The sequence below is a fragment of the Oryzias latipes genome, chromosome 15 (genome assembly GCF_053564925.1).
Source record: "Oryzias latipes strain Hd-rR chromosome 15, Olatipes_Hd-rR_3.1".
NCBI classification, from domain to species: domain Eukaryota; kingdom Metazoa; phylum Chordata; class Actinopteri; order Beloniformes; family Adrianichthyidae; genus Oryzias; species Oryzias latipes.
In genome coordinates, this window is record NC_136251.1 from 29,016,654 (window position 1) to 29,032,270 (window position 15,617).

Consider the following 15,617-nt stretch of genomic DNA (forward strand, 5'->3'; position numbering starts at 1 on the left):
AATCCCGATTGGCAAGAGAGGTTGCCATAGAAACGTCGACTCAGATCCAATCACTGCTCACTGACGTTGTTTAGTTCCAACATGGCAACGTCTTGAAAAAAATGGCGGCTGAATTGACTTGTTGGAACCGGAAATAAGTCATTTTCTATGGGTGACATCACACTCCCACATTTTCAAGTCCGTGATTGCAGCAAAAGGATCAAGCTGAATAAAAACAATAAAAAAACACATGTGCAAGATTTGAGCAGCTTCTTTTGTCATTTCTAAGAGAGTGGATGAAAAAAAGCAAAAGCTTTGCCGACACTCTTCTTTTTTATGCTTTTGTCAACTCTGCTGCCAAACCACATCATCATTTACAGTCACACCTTAAGGAAAGCACCTTCTCTGCTCTCAGCCCATCTTTGATGAGGTCATACTCCTGTCTCACCTCTGCCTGACGTCCCCAGCAGCCCCGATCATGCCGTGATGGCGAGAGCCCCACGACAGCCGCTGCAGGAGCCCCAGAGCCGGATCCGAGTCTGGACTGTTCCCGTCTCCTGCCCCTCCCAGCAGCGTATCCCAGCCCCATCGAGCCCACTGCAGTGGAGACAGAGCCTGCCACGTACTCACTGCCATGGCTGCCGGTGGGCTGCACGAGTGGATGCAACAAGGCTTCTTCCTCCAAGGATGCCGACTCACCCCTTCCTCGCCCTCCCCTCTGCTCCTCTACTGTCTAAATCCAAGCCTTTGGCTGCTTTCCCTTTGCTTCTTCCTCTTTTTCCATCACATCCACCTGCCTCCTCTTCCATCCAGGAGGAAATGAGGTCTTTACAGAGAGACTCTGCAGACAGCCGCCTCCTGCAGGATCGTCTGTGGATTTTTCTCTCCTCCCACTACCTCCCTCCCTCCCTCCCTCCCCCAAACCATTTTGCTGTACCCCAACAATCAAGTCGCTTCCTGATGCAGAACCTTCTCACAGTATAATAGCGCTGCATCCTTCACCTGAACTGCACTCAGTTTCATTAAAAATCTCTAAGTCACAGAGACACACCTTCATCCTGCTGCAGAACCTTATTGATCCTCTGAGACGGCGCTCAGGCTCATCAGCATCCTTTAGAGAAAAGTGCCCTAATCATCACAATATCAGGCAGAAGCCTCGCGAGTATTTGCATTCAAATATCTCAAACAGAAAATTGTCCAAGCCAAAGGTTCCTTCTTGTAAATCTTCACCTACCCTTACGTTAGGTTAGATTGCATACCAAAGCTACAAACAAACACTTCAATTTTGAATATGATTTTTAATCTTCTTTTAAAGTTAAAGGTTCTTGAGGTTAAACCAGAAAGCAAGAAAAGAGTGCAGGGATGTGATGTCTGTGAGTCCCAGCAGGATAAAACCCAAGAAATCGCTGTCACTGGAAACCAGGATCAGGTCTCCTCATGCAGTTATCTGGGAGGAAACTCCAGTCTAAAGCCAAAAAAAAAACTAAAATATGTGAGAGGAATGCCTTAAACTGATTGATTCTACTTAGACTGAACTCCAGGATGCAATGATGTTAAGGTAAAAAATATTTAAAAATGCAATACTCTGATAAAGAAAAGCAACAAGTCAAAGCACTGCTGTTTAAAGACCCACTCCAAGGAAAATTGTGTTTCAGACGTTTTTAACATGTTCTTGTCTCATTTATCTGATAACAAAAATTAAGCACAAATCTGAATTTCTATGTATTTCTTTATTCAAATTGTTGTGAATCAGGAGCAGACAAAAAAATACCATCTAAAAAAGATCATATTTGTGGCCAATAGCTCCGTGATCCGCTCCATTGTGATGCATCCGCTTACAGACAAATAGATCCATGAACGTCTTTGTTTTCCTCGTCCGAGCAGGAATCTGGACATCAACTAAACGTCTGGATGGCTCTGACATTGCTGCAATTTGTGTTGCACCAGTAATGTTAGGTTGAGGGTGGGAGGGGCTGTAAACTGTGAGCTCTATGCAATGGGAAGGGGCAGCAGGGTTGCTCTGTGGCAGTGGTCCCGCCCACAACTCAGAGGTAAATATCCTAAAAAAATTACAGTTTTTATTTTATTTTATTTTTTGGCTAAAAACGTCTGAACTTGGAAACTCTGAAAGTAGATCAAAAGATGACCAGAGTGAGACTATAGGAAAAAGAGAAGGTAATTGGAGAATGTTTCAGGACGTTGTTTATGTCTCAACAATTTGGTTGTTGCTATGGTAACTGGAGGCTGTCCTTACCATATGTTCATCTGCGATGGATGGAAAGAAAAAAGAAAAATAACTAGAAGAATAGCTGAATGCACACAGTCACGCTCATGCCAGCACAACTGAGGTTTGAAGTCCAACACAGTCTGGAAATGTTTTATATGCAGAAGGAAAGACAAACAAGGCAGCTCTGCTCCGACACCATCACCAGATTGATGGGAAAGAAATTATTATTTTATAGAAGAAGAAATAAAAAAAAACAACTGATCAATATGACAGCTTTGAGGCTAACAAAGTCCCATCGTAGCTGCTGTGACGTTAAATATGGCAGCGTGTGGCTGAGCAGTCAGAGTACGGCGGCAAAAAGCAACAAAGAGAGCGGCGGCGAAAAGACGACCGCCTGGAGACAGACGATCTCCAGCAGGAGGCTCAGCCGGAGTCAGTCAGACTTCAGCCTCATACATCCTTTAGTGGAGAGGGAAGCTTCAAAAGCAGAAAAAAACATCATTTTAATAAAAAAAAAAAAAAAGAAGAAATAGGTCGTTACAAAGATTGTGTTTGCTGTCAAAATGTGAGTGTGACATGAGAAGGCAGTGATGGATTAAGCAGAAGGGGGCCGTCTCCAAGCAGCAATGTGATTAGCTTCATCCATCATCTCTCAGCTGTCAGTTTTAGGACTTTAGCATCTCTCCATCCCCCTAATCTGCTCTGTTTCCCCTGTTTTACATTTTAGAATAATCCATTTTCAGGCAGGGAATTTAACATTTGGACGAAAGAGGAACAAAAAAAACAGCTGACTTGTTTGTGTTTTTTCTTTGTGAGAAGCTGAAATATAAGCACCAGCAGAGGGAGCTCCTGTGCTTCCACCTTTTGACAAATAGAGCAAAGTATTACATCACAACTGTGCACAACAACAGATTTTTTGAATGCAAGAGCGTGTGTGTGTGTGTGTGTGTGTGTGTGTGTGTGCACAGGAGGCTGCCTCTTTAGAACTTAGCATAAAAACATTTTCCCAGAGTTTATGCTTTCTGCTTGATTTCCTTCCTGCTCGTGTTGGTGAATGAGATCTTTCCAACAAAATCTGGGAACAACTGTGTCCAGACGCAAAAAACAAAGACGGCATGAAGACAATTAAGAGACAAGTCAGACTGAGATAATCTGTTTAATCTGAGACGGTGATTTGGAGCAGATGGGAGAAGTCGGGATCAGGTCGATAACTCAGCATGGAAGCACCAGAACTTCATGATCGAGTCTTGACTAAATCCACCTTTTTGTGTGTTTGTGTTACATAACAAAAACACACCTGATCCCGACTCAGCAGCTCTGAATAACAGCCTGCACGTCACACCAGAGAGGAGATATAAATAAAACAAAGTGAACCACTTTTATCTTTCTCTCTCTCATCCAATGGTGCCCCCCCCCCCCCCCCTTCTATTTCTACAGTCAGCAGCTTCCTGAGCGGCGGTCGCGTCCTCCTTCTCCAGCAACAAAAACATCACCCCACCAGCCTCCCGGCGGCACCTGATCACCGCTTTCTGGTTCCCCTGAAGCGCGATTATGTGTCATGCATGGGAGGCGTGTGCGCGTGCACGTGCTCAGATGTTTCCACGCCACAAAAGCAAATACGAGCAACGTTTTGCTGGATGTCTGACCAATCATTTGCTCAGGTTTCACTCCAGAGAGGAAATAAACGGGGATGTGAGAGTCGTCTGCCTCACACGTTCGATCTCAGACTCACATGTGTTCCTGAGAGGGACAGCCGGTCTGTCCTTGTTCCACGGACTCGTTGGCTCCCATCCTCAGCGAGCTCCGCGACCCCTTCCCCCCCCTTCCTGGTCCTGCTCCTCAGCGGCCGTCCACATCCACCAGCTACCTCCAAACCCCCCCCCCCTGCTCCTCCTCGCCGACGGGCTGAGATCCCAGCAGAGGAGGCAGAGCTGCGCTCCTTCGCTGCTGCAGTGCAGAGGATGAGCAGAGCCTCTTCACTTCATGCACAGCATCCTCAGTTATCTAGCCCTCCACGGACCGGGAAGGGGAGGGGCTTCTCGCTGCTCATTTGGCGGTAAAAAAACGATCAGAGATCTCCAAAAGCAGAGAGAAGCTGAAAAAAATCCTGCCTTCTCGTTGCTTTGTGTCGGTTTGGCTGCTGAAACCGCTGAGCTGCTGCTGCTGCTCTCACTGCCTCCTCCCCCCACGTTCCTCCTCATTCTCCCCCGACACCGGACTCCTTTGCCTTTAAAAAGACAAGCAGCTATTTCCCCCCCTCTGCTCCCTCCATGCAGGAGAATCAAACAATAGCCGGGGGCTTTCTCCTTCACCGTCAGACCCCCCCAATCCAACCTGGTCCTTCCAAAAAAAAAAAAAAGAGCTTTTTTTGTCCATGTCAGCGTCCCCGACGCCTTGAATTAAGATTTTTATAGAAAAATACTCCAAAGGATGGAAGCTTCTCAGCCAACAGATGTAAACAAAAGACTCAATGAAACTGCGGTGGGAGTATGATCATTGGAAAATAGGCTTTCACTCCTAAAAAAAAAGAGACTGTGCTTTTTTTAATGCCTTTTAGCTCATCTGTTTTATGAGAAAATACTTATATTTTCAATGAGATGGGGGGGGGGGTCTGGACCCGTTCTAACATTTTCAAAAAGCTGGAAAATCCGTGAAATTTGAGTCTATTGTGCACTCATGTGGGAAAGTGGGAGAGCAGGGTTCTCCATCCCAACGCCAGCTTTGACTCACACAAAGTGCTGAAGGTTCAGGTGTCACACCTTCACCTGTGAGAACAAAAACAGCTGCCTGAAGAAAACAGGAAAGGCCAAAACCGAATCCTGCCAAAGTGAAAAGACCCCTGTTTCCATCTTATGATAAAAACTAATCTTAAAAAGAAAGTCTTTCCACAGTATAATAAATAATCCTGGTTTGAGAAAACGTGACTAGAGTTGACTTCCTAAAATAAGTATTCTCTGTCAGATGTTTCTGCTCTTTTAAAGAAAATCTGCCCGTGGGGTAGAAAGTTTTGACTTATTATTAAGGACCCTGTTGTTGCAGTGATGACAACAAAACTGGGTATCAGGGGGGGGGGGGGGGGCATGAACATGGAGTCCATTAACACATATCTGTAAAGAATATTGATGCAGCTCCAGCTGGATGTTTGTTAGTCGATCGTTTTGAACCCCAGGGGCGATTGGGGGGGGGGTCCCATTACAAACTTCCACTGCAGACCCCCTACTGAACAGACAGCATCGATTTCTGCTACCAACCAGACCCCCCCCCCCATCTCGCTCCCAAACAGGCTTAAAAAGGCGGCATGTCCGAGATTCCTTCTCCCCTCCTCGTGTCGCAGCTCTGAGAGTCTGAAGCTCAACGTCTGCCGAGGAAGATGACGAAATAAAAAATTCAAGCAACTCGGCCACCGGAGGATGTGGCAGGTTTTCCTGAAAGATTCATAACTGCTCTCAAGTAGAAATAAGGTCACAGTGATTCACATGCTGCAGCCTGCTCAGGGCTCATTCCCCTGCAAACATGCAGCTGCTGTTTCCACATATGAAACCGGTTCATGAAGAAACATCCTCTAAAGACCCACTTTTTAACATGATTTGTGGCATTTTTTTTGATGATCCATAAAGAAAATTAAGCTTTAAATTGAACATTTATAATGAAGTCCTGCTGCTCTGCAGAAAATATGTCTTAGAAAGCGACACCGAATTTTTGATTTGGGCTCAAAACGGCATAATTATGATGAAAAGAAAACTTTGAAAATAGATCAAAAGACAAACTTCACGCTTAAACTTCAAAAGTAATTTATGCACAAATCATGGAGATTTATCTGCAAAAAGATTTAAATCTTTAACAAATCACATCTAAAAAAAAAAAACAAACATGAGAAAGAAAATGAGCCTCTAAATGCTAAAGAGTTCTGTTGGTGGTGTTTACAGGAAAGCCCACAAGTTTGAAAGAGGGACATTAAGTCCTAATCAGGAAGGCAGATCTGTAGAAATGCACGGTGGAAATGCATGGAAGCTCTCACAACTCTGGCACAGCAGCTCTGCAAGCAATCAGCAGCAACTACAGCAATTTTTGGAGAAATCCGGATAAAGAACTCCACTTAAATGTAGACCAAGATAGCCATCAACCCAGCTATTAGCCACAATCAGTCAAAAGAGTAAAGTTGAGGTTGTTCCGCTCTGAGACTTTAGACAGAAGAAGGGATTTCGGTAGAGTGAGAGGAGAAATCTTGAGAGCATACACGACATGTGTCGAAGTCAAAGATTCATTTGGGATAACCCTTTAGCCCCAAAACTGGGCTCTCTTGATGTTTTGCTTTACTTCTAACTAGTAATTATTCCAGAATTGTTCTTAAACTACTGTTTACTTCTGGACCTCAATAAACTAAGAGTCAAAGCTTCAAGGGAGAAGCACATTTGCTGCAGACATGACGAGTTTGTCACCATGTCTCTGCATCAAGTTCATGTTTTTCCACTTTTCTGTTTTGCATAAAGACGTTTTTGCAAACAAACATCCAATATTAAGTCCAGAGTTGTATTACCTCTCAGGCTTTTCAAATAGCATCAATAAAATAGGATATTAGGGATTGCTAGCACGTTTTAGGATTTTTTTTCTACAGTACTTTAACTGCACTGAAGTTAGGAAAAGTCAAAATCCCAGCATGAAATCTTCACGAAAACTATGTTTTTCAGACAGTGAATGCATCATCCAGCAGAGATGGAGTGTCTCATGCAGAGACTCAAAGCCAGACTTAAATCTTAAGGTTTGGGATGTGAGAATGATTTCTTTACTTGTTCATTCTTATTAGCTCTAGAAAATTACCGCAAGCTCTTAAAACAAAAGATCTGCTTAGATGATTTTTACACAGTGAATGCACACTGCAAAAACAGAATTTTAAGAGAGTAAAAATTCTGTTTCTGACATATTTTCACGAAAATATGTCTTATTTTCAAGAAAATTTGTTTTATTTTCAAGAAAATTTATTTTGTTTTCAAGAAAATGTGTCTTATTTTCTATCTTGCAAGATGGGGGAAGAATTGTTGACTCATTTCTAAGGCCCCTGTTTTTTTTTTGGAGTGAAGAAAAGAGATGAATGACAATTTAAACAGTTGGTATTTTTTTTACTATAACCTTTAACACTTCAGACTGGAAATCACGACAACAGACTGGACTTGGATTTTCAAAGATGGAGTTGTGAGCATCTCTGGTATCCAGACAGCCAAGCTTGCAGTGAAACAGGACACCGGCCCCCTCTAGTGGTTGTAGGTAGCATCACACCGTGAAAGTGGCTGATGACGTTTTTAAAATGGGGGGGGGGCTATAGAGGCAGATTTAATATTGATGTTAACTTAAACACAGGATGTAGTTATGACTATATGCTTCATCATCTCACCAAGCATCTCAGTTTGTACAGCATCACAGTCTGATACTCCTGCTCACTTTAAATGCTATTAAAATGTTTTTAAAATCCTAAATCTGAAGTTTTTAGCTGCTGGGGGGCAGAGATGATTCTTAAAAACCTCCGTTAAGTCACAGGTATACAAATACTTTATTTACACCAAAGAAGCACATAATTAATCGGATTCTTAACACGTCTACAAACCGCTTAGCACCACCTGCTGCTGCAACATCCAGGACAATTTTGGCGTGAATTCGATTTAAGCTTCATTGTCGCACATTCTTCTATTTTCAGTGACTATGCAGTGACAGCTCAGACAGGTTTTTTTTTTCCATTTCCATTTAAGACAGACTCTGCTGTGAGCTTCAGTGCCAAAGTGGAAATATTTTATCGACATTTTGAGTTAAATGTTTACCATTTTTAACCTCTAGAATTTTTGTCTCATAAAGAGCTAGAGTCTAGAAATAAGTAAATTATTGTTAAAATGAGTCAAACTCCTTTTGCTCCAAACTAAGATTCTTATTTTGTTCTAAAAAGAGTAACTTCCACTTATTATACCAGTTCTTTTTATTATTGAAATCAAAATTAACTACAATTAAGCTCATAAAAACTCAAAAAGTACAAAGCATTTACTTAGAACTAACAAAAAAAAAATAATTATTGGGCTGTTTATCATTTAGTTCAAAGTAACTAGCCAACATTTAGCTTTTTTAGATTATTTTGCCTTTTGAAAGCTTGTGTGGAACTCCTTTGATATCTTTTTATCCGATTTCTTTTAAAGTAAAAAACGAGTTGCTGCGCGTACAGATTATTTTGCTACTTTGTAGTGATTTTCTTCTTAAGATAGTGTTCTTTTCCTGTTTTTGGGCCACCTATTTCTGCAGTGAACTGAATATGCGACTCGTACCGCCAAAATCTACGCATACGAGGGGTTTTAGATGTAATTTTGTTTCTTTTTATTCTGTTCAAATCAACTGTGTGGAACCATTTTCCTTTGTTTCACACCCAACAAAGCAACCTTCTCCGGTGAGAATGACTGAATGATTTCAAAGGTGAGCTCAGAGAATCGGTGAGGTCAGAGAGTGTGCCAGATGTCACGTTAATGCTCCTGTTTGCTCCGAGCCGGAGGGCTTGAAGGATAAGCGCCCGTCAAACTTTGCGATTAAAGTCTGTCAGTAAACGGAGCAAGGAGGAACCAAAAAAGGAGGAGAAACGAGGGGGAAAAAAATAAATCTTTTCTACCTTTGAAGGGCGTTGCAGGGAGCAGAAGGGTCTTCAGGATGGTGCGCTAAAGGTGGAGGAGTGGTTGCAGAACTTGGAGGAGACAGGCAGGAGGGTGGGGTTGCTTTACGAGGAAGAGGAGCAAAGGGCTGTGTGGCGTCTTGGAGGTGGGTGGGGAAGGCAGACAGGCGGGGCTGTTGAGTAGGAGGTCCAGGAGGAGCAGAGGCAGAGTGACCTCCTCCTGCCGGCTCAGCAAGGGGGGATCTGCAGAGGAGGGACCGCAAAACATCAACACACGGACCAAAACAAGAAGCTTAATGGATCCCAACACAATTTCCTGGCATGTTCCACTTCAAACAACTTCCAGATCCAGCTTACCTGAATCCAAAAAAAACAAAAAAAAACACACAGCTTCCTGCTTGTGTGTCAGTCTCTAAAACCAGCAGGGACTTGAAAAGTAAAACGCTGGCATCCCATAACGATCACAGAGCAGGAACCCAAGTCATCTGCAGAGAAGCAGGCCGGCTCTGTCATCACTGAACACCTGGTGGAGTGGATTTGCTCCTGATCCATGCTGGTCCTATCAGCAGTGGTAGGCTCTCTAATCTGACAGGCAGCGCAGTGGACGCCCATGCAACTGCCGGGGAGTGTCTCTAAAAATACCACAGTAGCCTCTTCAGCTAATTGGATCTTCATAGTTTCTTTTATGAAGCAAATATAGCAGACGCAGTTAACACACAAAGTCAGCCGTGGGCTGAACACACCTTAAAGCGTCTCGTCCAGGTTATTTAAGGCTCCTTTATCAAAAAAAGGCAGTTAAAAAGATAATTACCACCACCCGTTCCTCGGCTTTTCCACACAAAAAACAAGATTTACAAGATTTTTATTAGGTTGCAGTTTATAAGACTCATCAAAGCTGAACTTTGACGACACATAAAGCAATAATATCTGACCCGATTACAACATAGTTTGAGTGAACTGTCACCAGAATCAGCGCTGGACAAAAGCCGAAGAACAGCACGCTAGTGGGAAGTGAACTTTTCCCTGATCGTGTTAAGTTTTTATGTGTCGGGTCAACAGCTGGTGATGTCAAAATGGCAGCTTTTCTGTTGATTTTATCTCCATAGCAACCATTTTATTTTTTGGTCGCCTGGGGTTGACGAACAATTTTGTTATTTTTTTAGAGGAAACCGCAAAAACGTATTTTTAGATTTCCTTGGCAACCGAGGATTTTGGTTAACCACGCCCACATTCCTATTATGTTCATATTGTTTGACCTATGTTTTCGTTTGGCTTGAGCCAACGATTCATGTATTAAATTTTCACAATATTCTGGGTCAAAATGCAACAGGGGGACGCCACTTTTGCAGGCTCGTCACACCAACGCAGGTCAAAATCTACTAGCTGTAATGGCGGATGTTATTCGCATAATTTAAAACGCCTCCAAGCACCAACGCTGATGCAAATTAATGTTGACCATTGACCACACATGTTTTAAGTACGTCTGTGGCTAAATTTTGCTGTTATTTTAAAGGGGTAACTGTAAGAACGGGTATGGTTACCAAGTGGCACAGCAAATAATTTAGAATAAGCCACGTATCTCCAGCATTCAAAATAAGTGAGGCCATAAAAAAATAAAAGTTTAGCACTGGCCGCGTGTATTGGAGGAGTTTAAATTTGTCCTCCAGGTGTTTTGTTGTTTTTTTTTTGTGGAAAATTCAAGATGGCGGCCTCGTCTTAAAAAATTTACGAAACTTCGGTCGTGCTCGCATGAAATTTAGTATAGATAACTCCAACAAAAGTTTCCTTTTCCCGTATTGTGCGAAAATGTGAAAACTGCCGGAATTCACACTTTGCCACAAAATTGCCGTCAAGTTGTAGTTCCCGTGGCCATCCCATAATAATTGTAAAATTGCTTTTAGATATCGCCGACATGGTTTTGTTGGTGGATTTTGAAGTTTTGTGTCTCTGTGAGATATTAAGGTCCCATTCTTTTTTTTTCTTTTTGTTAACCATTTCTCCCGCTGTGATGTCATCATTTTATTTGGTGGGGCGGGTGTTCACTCTGCCCCAAATAGATTTTTACCAGGTACTAGGTTTGTGCACATTTTTTGAGTATGTGGCGGGGGCGAAAGATTTGCTTCAATGCGCAGTAAAAAAATAAAAGACTGCAAAAAACAGCCGGTCCTTGCAGGACGGCTGTGAATTAAGCGCCTGTTCCAATTCTGTTTTCATGAACATCTGGAAGTTTAGATTGTAATTATAATAATAATACTTTTTTTTAATTGGACGGCTTTCTGGAAACTCAAGATCGCAATACAAGGAAAATTGTAGTTCATTACCTCCCATTGTGTCCAGTAAGAAGTTGATGGAACACACCTCTATTTTTAAATCCTCAGAAACTACCTGACCAGCCGATTTTTTATCATAAATCAAAAGTTTGATTTTAAAATGTTACAATGAATGTTACATATTACATTCTTCCTTTTTCATTTCATTCCCTCTGGTTTTAATGGATTTTTATAGTCCAGCTATTGACAAACAAGAAAAAAAACATGTAAATACAAATATGTATCCCCATGAGCTGCTAAAGGCAAATTAAGCCACAATCACCATGGCAACGCCTCTACAGTCCTACGTGCATTAAAACCCCATCTCCAACGTTATGTCTCACCTCTAACAAATTTAGAAGTAAAACTCTATATTTCCCTTCAGACTGAAACACTTTCAGAGGAAATTTAATAGTTTAGTTTACTTTATTAACCCTGGGGGGTTTCTGGAACTTTTCCAAGAGGGTTTTTTTTCTTCATAAGGAAGAAGAAGGCGGAACAAGTTCTCACCTGTAGAGGTGCGTGTGTTTTTGTTTCCCTTTGTCCCTCCTCCCCTCCGTGCATCTGAACAGGTCACCCGTGTATTTATTACCTGCGGGACCATCTGCCGCCTGAACGGACTTAAGCGCCTACAGTCGGTCACCGGAACAACAAGCAGCTTTCTGTGAACTCACCCAGATGCCAACCGTGAGCCGACCCGTCACACGACTTCAGAGGAAACTTCCTTCTGTTCCATTACTACCGAGGAGCCGCTGAGCTGAGCTGAGCTGCCTCCCGTCACGCGCGCCACAGGCAGCACGTGCTCAACTAGCGTCTCTGTGAACCCTGGCTTTCGTTCCAGTCTGCCTGCTCGGAGCAGATGACTTCAGCGGGACCGTGTTCCAGCCCAAATTCCTCCCACTGCAGGCTTGAGTTCACAAAGCCGCACAGACTGAGCGGGACTGACAGCTAGGACAGCCTTTGGGGGCGGGGGGAAAACACAACATATGCTCAGTCAGACAGACGCACGTCGTCACATTTCTGTCTCTGTCTGTGTAACTTTACCCCCCCATGAAACATAGCAGGGAGCGGCCACGCCGGGTTTCCCCAGTTTTGTCTGATTGAAGCTGGAGAGAGTGACAGACATGCAGCAAGTGCTGCTGCGGCATGCAGCAACAGGAACGGAGGGATAACCGGGTGGGAAGGACTTAGACCAGGGGGCTGAGGCCCATGGACCAACCACAGCCGTTTGGTCCCGTTTCTTACTGACCAGAACCCAGCGAGAGACCCGCTTTAATGTTCAGGAAAATACACGTTTTTTGAGCCTTTGATTCAAAGTTCTAGTTCCAATTCTGTTTTCATCAACATCTGGAACATTCCTCTATTTTCTAATCACCAGAAACCACCTGACCATCCGATTTTTCTATTATAAATCAAAAATATTACTATGAATGTTACATCTTAAATTCTTCCTCTTACATTTCATTCCCTCTAGTTTTAATGGATTTTCATAGTCCAGCTATTGACAACCAGGAAAAAACACACCTTAAGGTGTGTGTTCAGATGTATTTATCACATGTGTAGGTGTGTGTGTTTGTGAAGGTGTGTATTCTTTGCACTTTTTCTAGCGTTCAAATGCTTTTATGATCCACGAGTTAAAAATGACCCATTGGACAATCTATGTGCCCCAGTGGTGAACCGCCCAGATGGTAAACAAAAACAAAGAATCCCTTTTTGTAACGATGGAGCCTTTAGGAAACATTTCAAGTTATGAAGGGGCGGGTTGAGGTATTTTTCTACAACTAAACATGGTAGTGGGTCACCTTTTCACCCGCAAAACAACACAAGGGGTAACAATGCAAAAAAAGTTTTTTTTGTTTCCATTTTGACTTTGGTGCCCCTTCAGCCCTTTTCTTCCATTACTATTAAATATAAACCAAACAATGTTAATGTATCTATAGTTTGTTTTTATCATGTTTTGTCTCTTAAAAGAAACCAGACACTGTTGCACGGCAGCAGAAGGTAGAAATTTAAGCTCATTCTGACAGGAAGTGTAAACTTTCACCATCGTTTTGCTCCATTATCGGACACGTTAAAGATTTAAACATAAATCAACCCAACTACTATTTAATCAAATCATTGGCATTTTCTTTAAAGTCAAAGAGCCACAGTGGGAGCCACAGTGTGGATCTGGAGCCTCTGGTTCCCGTCCCCTGAAGTCAAAGACAGTCACTGCCACTTAAAATGTTTAAACATCCAGCTGCAAATGTATATATTCGCTAAAAGAGTAACATACACATGACATCAATCAGGCTGGAGCTGTTGATGTGGCTATATAGACTGCAAAGAGATAGAAGGGGACAAGAGAGCTGAAGAAAAAAAGAACATACTATGTAAAAACTGGAGCCGAAAGCAGACGGACACAAGCCCACACGACACCCTGCAAGTGTCTGAAAACCCACAAATCCGTCTAAACATGTGACATGAGGTTCTGGGAGAACAGAGATGGTTACCATAAGGAACAATGGCTTCTTATTGATTAGGGACTCGTAGGACATGTTTTCTTTAACGCAGATCACGACTGAGCTCTGAAACTAGTCTTTAAAGACCCACTCAGATCATCTCTTGATCTATTTTCAAACGCTCCCAGTGCTCTTTTAGTTATGTCATTTTCATCCAAAATAAAAAAAAACCTGTGTTGTCTTCTAGGACATAATTTCTGCAGAGCAGCAGGAGTTCATTAGTAAATAAAAATAATAATAATGGATTGGATTTATCTGCGCTTTTCCAGATCCTTAGTTTGCAGGCTGCCCAAGGACACAACATCAGCTGACTTGGGGGGGTAGCGAGGATTACAGAGCCGACCCTTCTATCAGGGGACCTGCTAAACCCCCTGAGTCAAATTTTACCTTTGAGTTTATGGCAAGATTGTCGTATAACTCATCAGTTGGAGCTGCTGACTGTAAAAGAGAACTGGACTCAGCGACTCCTCGCCCCAGGCATTCCAAACAGGAAGTACTTGCTGGCTCCAAGGAGCCTGAATCTCATTGACTTCTATAGAAATTAGTCGTTCTGTATGTCAGAATAACTATTCTTGTTCTGATACATTTTTTTTAACATGTTCTTGATAATCATACATTTTTCTCACGATATTTTTTCTTTACTGCAAGTTAATCAAGTTATAAACAAACAGATGTCTCAATAAAGGCATACATAAAGGCAACCTTGATGTTTGATTGACAGATTCTCCCGACTCCGCTTTCAGTGATGGGGTGTGGCCTTTGAACAAACGTACTCCTGATTAGCGACAGTATAGTTGCCGTAGAAACGTCAACTCAGACCAACTCAGAACAATCACTGTCATCTGGCTCCAACATGGCAACATCCGTATGGCGGTAAAATGGCGACTGAATTGGCTTCATTTTGATGGACGCAAAAGTAAGGTCTTTTCTACAGGTCACGTCACAGTGCCTCAGTCCAGTTATCCTATACAGTCAATGGTTGGTGCGGAGCAACCCCGCCTCCACTTCCTCTCCCAGTTGCTGAGAGCTCTCTTCTTTCACTCTCCTGCTAGCTTACAGCCTCAAACCTAATATTACCGGTGTAAAAGCACCAAAAACAGGATTTTTATTATAGGACTGGATCTTTAACACCGAGGAGGTTTTTAAAGAAAAGATTACAGCAAATAAAGTAGTCTTTAAAATCCCAACTTCAGATACGTAGTTGTGAAAATGACTGGAAGTCTAAAGGGATCACAAAAAAGATCTGAAAGAAACTTCATAAATCATCGTCTTTCTTTTCCACGGTAACTTACCCCTCGTGTTGTAGCGCTGGTGTTTCCTCAACTGGGGCTTTAACAAGGACATCCACTGGTTGGTGCTCTGGTTCTTCTGGCAGGGTTTTGTCTTGCTCTTCAAGCTTTGATGTCTTTTCACGCTGTACTTCTTCCTTAACTGTTGTTTTAGTTGGATTTACGGACTGATCGTCTGCTGCTTCTGACAGTTCCCATTCAGATCCTGGAAGCTCCTCTGGAGGATCTTCCCTTTTTGTTGGTTCTGACGGCTTGCCTTGTTCTGTTTTTTCCTCCAAGAGCTCTGGCTTCTGTGCTGATCTGGAAAGATCTGCAGTTTGCTGTGGGAGATCTACTGGCCTCTTGAACAGATTCAGAGATTCCGAGTGTTGTGGAGTCTTTTCTGCTGCCTGATGCGGTGGCGGGATCTCCTCTTCCCTCAGCAGACCGGCCTTTTCCTCCGGGGTAGTTAAAAAGCTTAGCTGAGGAGAGTCCAGAGATGGAAGAGGCCTAAAAAAGAAAGCAATCCAAACAGAGAAGATTAGGATAAATCGGTTTATAAACAACAAGCACAAGGAATGACAGATAAATGTGAAACCCGTGAGTCTCTGCAGGAACAGAGGAACAGGACTTGTGTGTGTGTTGAAGGAGGTGTTTTGTGTGAGAAGAGGCTCATTCTTGCTCTGGAGACCAGGG

The 15,617-nt window shown here is 42.8% G+C and overlaps 1 protein-coding gene across 20 annotated transcripts in view; it reads right to left on the reverse strand.

Annotated features, from left to right (window-relative positions):
• The window catches only part of tacc2 (transforming, acidic coiled-coil containing protein 2), a 52,215-nt gene that overhangs the window by 17,173 nt on the left and 19,425 nt on the right, over nt 1-15,617 (reverse strand). For 17 of the 20 annotated variants that reach the window (XM_078931398.1, XM_078931394.1, XM_078931393.1 and 14 more), the window contains 2 exons: nt 14,946-15,431; nt 8,844-9,086 (listed from right to left, as the gene is read on the reverse strand). In XM_078931398.1, the coding sequence (XP_078787524.1) occupies nt 8,844-9,086; nt 14,946-15,431 (729 nt within the window). Of the gene's footprint in view, nt 1-427; nt 2,737-8,843; nt 9,087-14,945; nt 15,432-15,617 lie in introns of those variants that run through there. The other 3 variants (XM_078931400.1, XM_078931403.1, XM_078931409.1) reach the window with 2 other exon arrangements.